The sequence below is a fragment of the Pan paniscus genome, chromosome 2 (genome assembly GCF_029289425.2).
Source record: "Pan paniscus chromosome 2, NHGRI_mPanPan1-v2.0_pri, whole genome shotgun sequence".
Classification (NCBI taxonomy): Eukaryota; Metazoa; Chordata; class Mammalia; order Primates; family Hominidae; genus Pan; species Pan paniscus.
Genome location: NC_085926.1, coordinates 70,263,890 through 70,274,255, shown reverse-complemented (window position 1 = coordinate 70,274,255; position 10,366 = coordinate 70,263,890). Strand labels below are relative to the sequence as shown.

The 10,366-nt window shown below is 36.6% G+C and overlaps 1 protein-coding gene across 2 annotated transcripts in view; it reads left to right on the top strand.

The window, feature by feature from the left end:
* Nucleotides 1-3,571: 3,571 nt before the first annotated feature.
* The window catches only part of MDFIC2 (MyoD family inhibitor domain containing 2), a 118,200-nt gene continuing 111,405 nt past the window's right edge, over nucleotides 3,572-10,366 (top strand). For both annotated transcript variants that reach the window (XM_024928364.4, XM_063602819.1), the window contains exons 1-2: nucleotides 3,572-3,870; nucleotides 4,452-4,539. In XM_024928364.4, the coding sequence (XP_024784132.2) occupies nucleotides 4,452-4,539 (88 nt within the window). In that variant the 5' untranslated portion in view covers nucleotides 3,572-3,870. The remainder of the gene's footprint in view (nucleotides 3,871-4,451; nucleotides 4,540-10,366) is intronic.

Below are 10,366 nucleotides of genomic sequence, written 5' to 3'. Positions count from 1 at the left end.
GAAATCTTTCAGAGAGCTCTATAAATGATAGTCCTCAAATTCAGTAATCTGAGTTGGTGACATACCTATGCATTGATTAATTTCATGTTCTTACATTATATATATAATTTTATTGTTTTAAAAACACTGAAAAGTGATAATGTGATATTTTAAAGGCAAAAAGACTCATGTGATAGCAACTGATTATTTGTTTGTTCAAAAAGCTCTAGCTTCATGCATTTAATTCTAGGAACATAAAATGTGTGCTAATCTTGCAGATTACTCTGTTAGCAAAGATTATCTTCTGCTGGATAGTTTGCCCTTAAAGATTATATTTCTGGATCAGATTTTGATTCAGAATTAGGGATACTGAGGCTTGAGTCAAAATAAAAGGAACAGAATTATAAAAAGAAGTGTACATTTGCAGTATTCCCATTTTAAAAAGAAAGCAGACTTTAAGAAGAAACCTTGAGCCTTGAGACCACATCCCTGGTTATTAATTATTTAGTTCATTATTTTAAATGGGCTCAATGAACACTCTTTGTACAGGGAATCATTTAAAGATGTATTTACTCTTCTTGGATTCTAATCAGATTTGCCTGATGTCCTAGGCTGGCTTGTCACTTTTGAGCTTTTGGTTGGGTCTCTGTGGTTTCCCAGTCTGTCTTGCCCGGAGTTCATCAGACTGGTTTCTCTTTACTCCCAGCCATCAACTGTGGGTTCACTTTGTTCATTCCAAGGCCCAGCCCAGCTCAAGAGACTAAATCTTAGTCCAAACCAGACTCCATTACCCAGATGAGAATTTTGGGGGGCCCAAGGATATCACTAGGTGGATCAATAAATGGGTTAAATGTTGGCATCATTATGGAATACCCTTAATGTCCAACAAGGACAAGTGATATAAAGTTGATCCAGGAAAAAGTACTTGGTGTCTGTTCTTACCATCCTTCTAATGAAGTGGATGACAAAAATGGAATATTATGCTAATTAATACCTACAGCTCTTATAAGGAATGATTGCAGCAATAAAATTCAAAGTATGTTTGTCTAACTTTGAAAAATGTTGCTGTTCAGAATGCAAGAAAATTCTATATAGAAAATTTGAGGAATGCTATACTCTCTTAAGAAAAAAGCCTGTTCAAAGGGCAAAGGCAAAATCAAATGGCAGTTAGAGGCCAAGCAGAGAAAAATGATAAAGAAAAACAATAGAAAAATTCCAAGAGTTAGGACTGACCACATATTGAAAATACATCAGCCAAATTGAATATTATGTCCAAATTAGTCACCACACTATCTTCATAAATCTTTCCTCCTCAGAACAAACTCTTGTACAGAGATTCTATTCTAACGCTTAGACTTAAATAATTATATCATAGTAATTGGAAAAGTCAGGCAAGTGGAAAGCATTTATAAGTCAAGAATTATCAAAGGATAAACTGTAATCAAAGAATAATCCATACTCTCCAAAGTGAGAAATTCAGACAAGGATTTAAGCAGTGGATTGCTCTTGGGACAGAAAATTTAAAAAACTGTTTAGTTGGACATAAGGATACAAGTATATAAAAATGAACACAGAACCTTAGAAAGCCTTCAAAATGAACCTGGAAGCATCTCAGGTTTGTGGGTAGGAATGGATTCTCTGCCTTAGAAAGCACATGAAGAGATTACATGACTTGTAACCTTACAAAGATCCAAATCCATCTTGGAATTTTAAAATATATATATTTCTGTTGAGGAACAATATTGATAATCATATGGTCAAATATTAAAATAAAAGTGAAAATAAACTGGGAGGACTAGTAGCTTCAGCCGTGTCCCTGGCTCATTCTCTCCAGGTTCTTAATTGTCTTTTCTCATCTAGATATTTTTGCCTTAAATTTCCTTTATCTCTTGTGTTGTCTCTGCTCATTGCTTAAAGATCACTGTGATTATTGTTGTTCAAATGTCTTTCTGGCCCCACTAATATGTAAAGTTTAGATAATTTGCTTTTCCAAAAGACAGTGATTAAATTATTAAGGAAATTAGATTAGGTTTCCAAATGCCTGAGGAAGTGACATAAAACACTGTAACTATGCATAGAAAAGAGACAAATTAAGGGAATTTGGTAATTATATGTATTCTACAACTTTGGAACAAAGGAAAATACTGTTGTCAGTTTTTGATATGCTGTTTTAGTTTATCTAATGATTATTAATTTGTGGGCAATAATGTTAAACACTGAGACAGATGCATAAAATACTGAGATAGAGGCTAGGCCCTTGGTTGCACTGGGGGGAGGAGGAGGTTATAGTTTTGTCAGGAAGATAAGAAAGGTTTACAGAAGATTAGAATGGAGACTGATCATATCAAAAGTCCCAAGTAAGATCAGAGAAGGGTAAGAACATCTCCAGGTGAGAGAGATGAAGAAGCCTTCAATGTAGGGGTGGAGATGGAAACATTTCTAGGAGTATTGATAACAGAAGCAAGTCCCTCCAAGGAACAGCCACAATGCAATTAGGTTGGAGTAAAATGTTAGGAACCTTCAAGAAATCTTAAAACTTTGTGGGCCCCAGTTTGAAAACTGTGGTATAGAATCTGACCAGTCAAGGTCTTCCTTACCCATCTAAGGAATCTGAAATTTATCTTATTAATAATGGGAGAAACAAAGCTATTTTAGTAAGAAAATTGGCTGATGAAGGTAATTTTTAAGGATTATATAGTGGGAGCAATGTACATAAAGAAATGAAGTTAGGAAACGAGGTGAAATGGATAAAGGAATCTGATAATGGACAATTGTCCAGGTAAAGACACTGGAGGAGGCAAGTCACCTTGAGACGAAAAATAAATATTATTTTCCTTGATGAGAAAAATGACAACTTTTAGAAATGGTGGGCTATTCATCCTGATGTGTACCCAAGTGTTATGCTTTCTGTTTTTAATCTTCCATTGAAAACAGTATTATCCTTTTTTCTTTTCCTTTTTTTTTTTCCTTTCAGACACGGTCTTGCTCTGTTGCCCAGGCTGAAGTGCAATGGCACAATCAGGGCTCACTGCTGCCCCGACCTCCTAGGCTCAAGGGATTCTCCCACCTTAACCTCTCACATAGCTAGGATTATAGACATATATCCACACCCAGCTAATTTTTAAAAAAATTTTTTTTTAATTTTTGTAGAAATGGAGTCTCACTATGTTGCCCAGGCTGGTCTGGAACTCCTCGCCTCAAGCAATCCATTTCCTACTTCAGCCTCCTCAAAGTGCTGGGATTACAGGTGTGAGCCACCATGTCTGGCAAAAATCTGTATTCCTTACCTAAGAATTTAATGACATATCATCTTTGGAATGTTATTCCAAACTCCCTTTGGAATATCTACAGATGATCAAAAAAAACTTGAAATGTTTTCTTGTTGTTTATAAAATATTAGGTGGAAAAAACACTCACTTTTCAAACAATCAACTACAGGATGAATTTCCAGAGTGTAGCTTTAAAGGTTTCCCTTTCTTTTCCTTTAACCAAAATAGCCTGTGTATATTTTTCAATACATTTTTTTCTACATCTTTTAATATTAACTTGAAGTAATGAATGGCAGGGATGGAAGAAACTTGGTCCAGTTGAAAAGTTCATTATTTTTTTCCTATTTTGCAGAATGTCATTTTAAATAAGTGCTAGCCTGGAGAAGGTTTTTATTGTTTTCAACCACAGGCTTTATATTACCTTAAAAAAAAAAAAAAATCTCGGCCGCAAGTTAGATGCTTCTGGCAGCAATACAAATCTAGCACCACCCGGGGAGGGAGTGTATTTGCTTCTTCGCTCATTTTTGTCAGGATAGAGGAATGCTGGACAACCAGAGACAAGGGAGGCTGCAGCTCACTGCTCCCCAGTCCCACACCTTGGGCCTCCCTTTGGAACACACAGGTGAGTACCTTGCAGTGCTGATTCAAGCAGAGCTCATTGCGAGCAAGCCATGTAAGTCAAGTGCACTGCACCGAAGGTTCATAATAGGTCTCGTCAACACCTTCACGGAGCTCAACTTGGCCTGGTTTAGGTCATAAGGTTCTTATTCCCACCCAATAAATTCCTGAAAAGATGCTTTTGTGTTTTATTGTTATTTGTCTCTTTGCATACCACTTTGCAGCATGCTTTTCTATAGGCTATAGAAAATACTAAAACAGCTACTGAATGTTTGTTTGTTTGTTTGTTACAAATCCATGGCTAGTTGTTAATCTGTTATTCTTTCACATTGAGAAATTGTAAGGTCTTGTAACAATCTTTGTTGCTGGGCAAAGAAATATCATATAAAGTTTAGTTTTCAATGTCAATGTTTTAAAATAACACAAATGAATAAAATGTTAAGACTTAACATTGGACAGTGAACTGAAAAACTGTAGAAATAAAATTTTCCCATAATATGGCAGTAGTTTCTAAATATAAAACTCAATGTTATAAATTTGGGTTCTTAATGAATTTTTTATATCACAAATTCTGTTTCCACTTAGATGTCAGAAACTGAGCTGGAAAAGATAAAAGTAAGAACAGCTGAGCATTTAGAAAATGATAAAAATAACATTTCTTGGTTGAAAGAAGGTAAGTCTTCTTGCTCTTGATTTTCTATTGGTGTGAAAATTTTGCTTTTGTTTATAAGCAAGGAATAGTGTGGGAGAAGGAGGAAACTGTCCTGACCGTTCAAATAGTAGGACTTCTGATTTTCACTCTTCTTTTTTTTTCAAATTCTCATGTGGCCTAAGTGGTTGTTTGAGGATCTTTATTATTAAAATGCTTCTTGTGGTCCCTGTATTGCAGGAAACATAGATTACTTCGTTGGTAAGACTTAATATGCATTTTCTACTCAGACGTATATTATCTGTGAGGTCTTTGCAGTGCTGTAGATTTTTCTCCTTTATAGCCAAGAAGACTAAATAATTTAAGGACAAGTATTTTTAAATAATAATCACAGAAAGGAATGCTTGCTATAGGAAAATATGTCTACAAATAGAATCACCATTCACTGCAATTAGAGAAGCCACCTTCCCAGGGGAGAATGCTGTCGGCCATGGGCTCCGCATGCGTAAAATGGTTGCTTGAAATACACACACAAATCAATATGTTCTCCTAATGAGTACAGATTTGCGCACTTTTGAAAATACAGCTAAACCTGTGATTATTTACTAGAAGGCATGGTTTTATAATTTTTTGATTTTATGATCACTTTTAATATGTCATAAAGGTAACATTTGATATTTTATCTAAATAGGTATGCTGCGTCTTTTTCAGCATTTAATGAATCTATTATATTGTAAAAGGACGGCTCTTACTTAAGTAGTTGACATTCTTAAAAATTGCTTTATAAGGTCGTAGGAAACTCTAATAAATATGTCATGTTAATTAGACAACACCAAAATAATGATAATAATAATATCAACATTGACAACGTTTATTGACATTTATTGATGATTTTGCTGAGTCATCATGACAACCCTGTGAAGCAGTTATTATCCTTAATTTACCAATAAGAAAATTGAGCCTTAAAGAGTTCTAGTAACTTGCCTAAAATTACAAAATTGGAAAGTGCCAAAGCTGAGATTCAATGCCAGTTTGTGTGATTCTACAGCATGTGAATTTAACCACCACCTCATCATGTTCCAAAGAAAAAAAATGTTTAAGTTACTTGTCAGAACATGATCTGTGCTCAAAAATGTTTTCCTACAGTGTTGAAATCAACACCTCCAACTTCATCATACCCTCACATCCACTCTTGTCCTTAATCTCACCCTACCCCCAACCCTAATTTAAAAATACACCTATGGCCGGGTGCAGTGGCTCACATCTATAATCCCAGCATTTTGGGAGGCCAAGGCGGGTGGATCACTTGCGGTCAGGAGATCAAGACCAGCCTGGCCAACATGATGAAACCCTGTATCTACTAAAAACACAAAAATCAGTCGGATGTGGTGGCACACCCCTGTAGTCCCAGCTACTCAGGAGGCTGAGGCAGGATAATCGCTTGAACTGGGGAGGCAGAGGTTGCAGTGAGCCGAGATCACACCACTGCACTCCAGCCTGGGTGACTGAGCAAAACTCTGTCTCAAAAAAATAATAATAATACATAAAATTAAAAATAATAAAAATATACTTATTTAAAAAAGAAAAAAGATGATTATTTCTGCCCAATTCCCCACCAAGCAATTTTAATAGTAGGACATTATCTCTTTAAGAGACTCTAATTCAGGACTAAAGTTGATGCACATTGGACAGTGAACTGAAAAACTGTAGAAATAAAATTTTCCCATAATATGGCAGTAGTTTCTAAATATAAAACTCAATGTTATAAATTTGGGTTCTTAATGAATTTTTTATATCACAAAAAGTATTTCCAGAATCATTTCTGTTAAAAGCTTGAAAATTCTCTAACTTCTTTTTTTGAAAAGGTCTTTTAAATAGAATCCTTTAAAAACAATGTGGAAGGAAAAAAAGTAGAACATGCATCAAAGAGCCCCTGTGTTTTTCTTATGAATCTCAAATCCATGAAGATAGAGATGTTCTTCACCACCACTTATGGTGAAGTTCATATTATTTATTTTTACTTTAATTACTTCGTGCTACAGATGTCTCATACAGAAATAATAATGAAATTGATAGGCCAATCAATTGTTTCCTAAAGAATTTTCTTTAAAAAAAGAATTGTGTCCATTAAGTACAGCGTAGGCATTGAATTCTTGTAATCTATAAAATCTAATTTCCCAGGTGACCTGTTTTATCTCATTTGGACACTTCATTTAAGCTACACTCAAATTATGTTTACTATATTTCATAAAAGGAAATTGAGCCAGATGCTAGATGACAACATCTTAATTGGGAATTATCAGGATGAGTTAGTTTTCAAACATAAATGTCTTTTTTTTTAATGTTAAGAAAAAGTATATGGGTTGGCTTATTTTTTAAAAAGTCAAAGTGGTGCAGTAAAAAGAGCATGGCATTTGGAATCAGGCAGGCATGGTTTCTAAATCTCAGCTCAGCCATCTACTAGCTGGGTGATTGTGCCATGTTACTTTATCTCCCTGAGCCTCAATTTCCTAGCTGGGGACTAGAATGCTTGCTTTATGAGATTATGGGAATGTGATTTCATTACTTCTCTGTTTTTTTCCCTCTTTAAAAGCATTACTCAGAATAATACAGTTATGTTTTTTGAGAGCTTAGTTCACACTTTGAACCATTGGTAATAGCAACAACGCTTTTTATAGTATTTTATATAAATTCCTCCTTTTAATACCTACAACAAAGTGGTATGCAGTGGTACTGTCCCCATTTTACAAATTAAGGGATGTAGGCTTGGAAAGACTTTACATCTTGCTCAAATTTGCGGGGCTCTTAAGTGGCAAATTGAATCTCCAACCTCGGTCTTTGAGGTCCAAATTCTATTCATTTCGTTAAACCACTTTATTATAGTGACTTCCACAACAGTTATCAATCAGAATTTTAAATGTGTCGACCTCCAACCTCCCTCGCTCCCCCTTAAAAAAATAATACAGATACTTTCAGTTGTTCAAAAAAGTGTTTTTCTCATTAATAACAAAGTGGTTACATCTCACATGACAGTGACTCTGCTGCCTCCCTCTGGAACTCCAGCTGAACACTGCTCACTGTTAAAATGTGGGTAATCACAGCAATGCCTTATTCGGCTTGGAGCAAGCACTTCACTGGAGTCACTGACACAAAGCACTGAGTGCACTGCTTGATTTCAGAGTGAACATGCAAGCAACAGGAGTTACTACCATCATCACCATTCTGAGTACTGCTATTATTTCTAACTTCTCGACTTCAAACATTCATATCATTTATCCAATTCAACTCAGTGTTATTAATTGGAGAGACTAGAGACAAGGTATAAGTGTGGCAGAGAACAATACAAAAAAGAAATACTCTCCTGCACTCAAGGACCTTATTATTCATTCATCTCATTCAATCATCTTGCTTTTGCCAGGAAGGCAAAGAGGCTCCTAATTGCCCTTGACTTTCCCCAAATGGGTCATGGGCCTGTTCACATCAGTGGTGGTGTCAAAGAGATCTAGGAAAGCCATAGCCAGAGCTAATACAAAAAATTAGACTAAATTTTATTTGAGAAACACCATTGACAGACCCAAAATATCACTCATTTTAAAACCATGCTTGGAGAAACCCTCTTTTAAGATAATCGGATAAACAAGGCATGATTTAAAAATATGCAGCATTGCTCGGCATACTGACTCATGCCTATAATCTCAGCACTTTTGGAGAAGATGGGAAGATCCCTTGAACCCAGGAGTTTGAGACCAGTGGTGAGATACCATCTCTACAAAAAAAAATAAAATAAAAACAAAAAAATAAAATTAGCTGGGTGTAATGGCATACCCTTATAGTCCCAACTACTAGACAGACTGAGGCCAGAGATTGCTTGAGCCTGGGAGGTTGAGGCTGCAGTGAGCTATGATCACACCACTGTACTAAAGCCTGGGCAACAGAGCAAGACTCTGATTCAAAATAAAATAAAATATATGCACCAGGCAGGATGAGCTGCATTATGCAAACTGTAGGCCAAGGTGGTCTAGGAAGTTCAGTCTTGAAGGCAGTCAGTCTCTTTGCACAGGTGGAGAGAAGGAGGTGATGCAGGGAGCAAAGGCATCAGAGGCTGGAAGATGCCTATTTCAGTGCTAGGGAAATGGGCGTATTGGCTGATTATTCATATACGGAATAATGCAAAATGAAGTGAGAAAACCGATTGAGTGCTGACTGTAGGTTAAGTAGTGGACATTGGTTCTGTGTTGTCACTGGAGGCCTGAGGACAAGAACTAAGAAACAGAGGCAAGACTTGTGTGATATGAGCATGTAAATATGTAACTGGTGTGCAAAATGGGGTGGAGCCAGCAGATGAAATGTTAAGGGAAGGGGGTGGTGATGGCTAATACAGACAGCTACATTTAGCAGCCTTGAAGTGAGAAAAATATGACCTGAATGAAAGTCATATCAAAGAGAAGGAGAAAATAGGCCCAAATCTGAAAACTTTATGGAGGAAAAATTGTTATAACATAGAAATTGGGGGGGGGGAAATCACAGGTGGAATAGGATGTCAGGTAAGACCCCATTAAGCCAAGGAGCATTCTGGGTAAGCATTTCAGTGCCTGTAGCTTACACCATTTGATACGGAAGAGAAACATCAAGATGAAGGGATGGAAGCCCTTAAATTGTTGCCATTTGCAGTTTAAAATCACAGCATTGCCAGCGTTTGAACTGCACACGATTTCTTATAGTGTCTCCTGATTTTTCAGGAAAAACTGGAAATCTGGATTTCTTTGTGAGATCTCCTGATTGTTAAAGGTTAAGTAACAACAACAACAATAACAACACCACCACCACAACAACAACAACAAAATACCAAGGACAAATGAAACCAGGCTCTGGGGTCTATTTCAGCCCACAGACTGCCAGTTTGCAGCTTCTGTTCTGGGAGGGTGTATCTCTAAATGAAACCTAATATAATTTTCTGAAAACTGGTTTTCCATAAACATTGCTGCATTGGCACAGATTTTCTCTCTATCTCTCTCTTTGTCTCTCTCTCTCTATATATAAATATATACACACATACATATACGTATTTATTTGTATGAGCAAAGTCAAAGTCAATGTGTATATATGTACATATATATGCATATACATACATATTTATACATATGAGCAAAGTCAAGACACCAATCATATGACCTAAAAAATGTGAAGCTAAGAATATTGAAATAAGTTTTTTGTCCTTCAGAAAACTAGCTACCTGTAATTGTTTTAGTGGGGCATTTAATTCACAATTGTCACCAATAGGGGAAAAACAAATCATTCCAAGTTCCAAGTGCACCTTTAATGCACCAAAGCAGTAGTTTTGCAATCTTCTAACTAGATGTTGGCGCTGTCCAATGACTGTTAAATTGTGTTGTACCCAAATGGGAAAATTCATGAGAGAGAAAAAAATGATAAAAAAATAGGGGGTGGGGAATGGGCAATAAACAAGCTTTATTCTCTCCTTCCATCCATGCCAGGAAGGAAAGAGTGTGAAAGATGAGAGTTCTGTAGTTATTCTGAATTAAGTATAGCTTCTTTTCTGTAAGCAGTCACATGATGACTTCAATCTTTGGTGATATAAAAACCATTATTGGCCGGGTGAGGTAGCTCATGCCTATAATCCCAGCACTTTGGGAGGCCAAGGCGGGTAGATCATGAGGTCAGGAGTTTGAGACCAGCCTGGCCAACATGGTGAAACCCTGTCTTTACTAAAAATACAGAAATTAGCCGGGCTAGCCATGTGTGGTGGCGAGTGCCTGTAATCCCAGCTACTCGGGAGTCTGAGGCAGGAGAATCACTTGAAACTAGGAGGCGGAGGTTGCAGTGAGCTGAG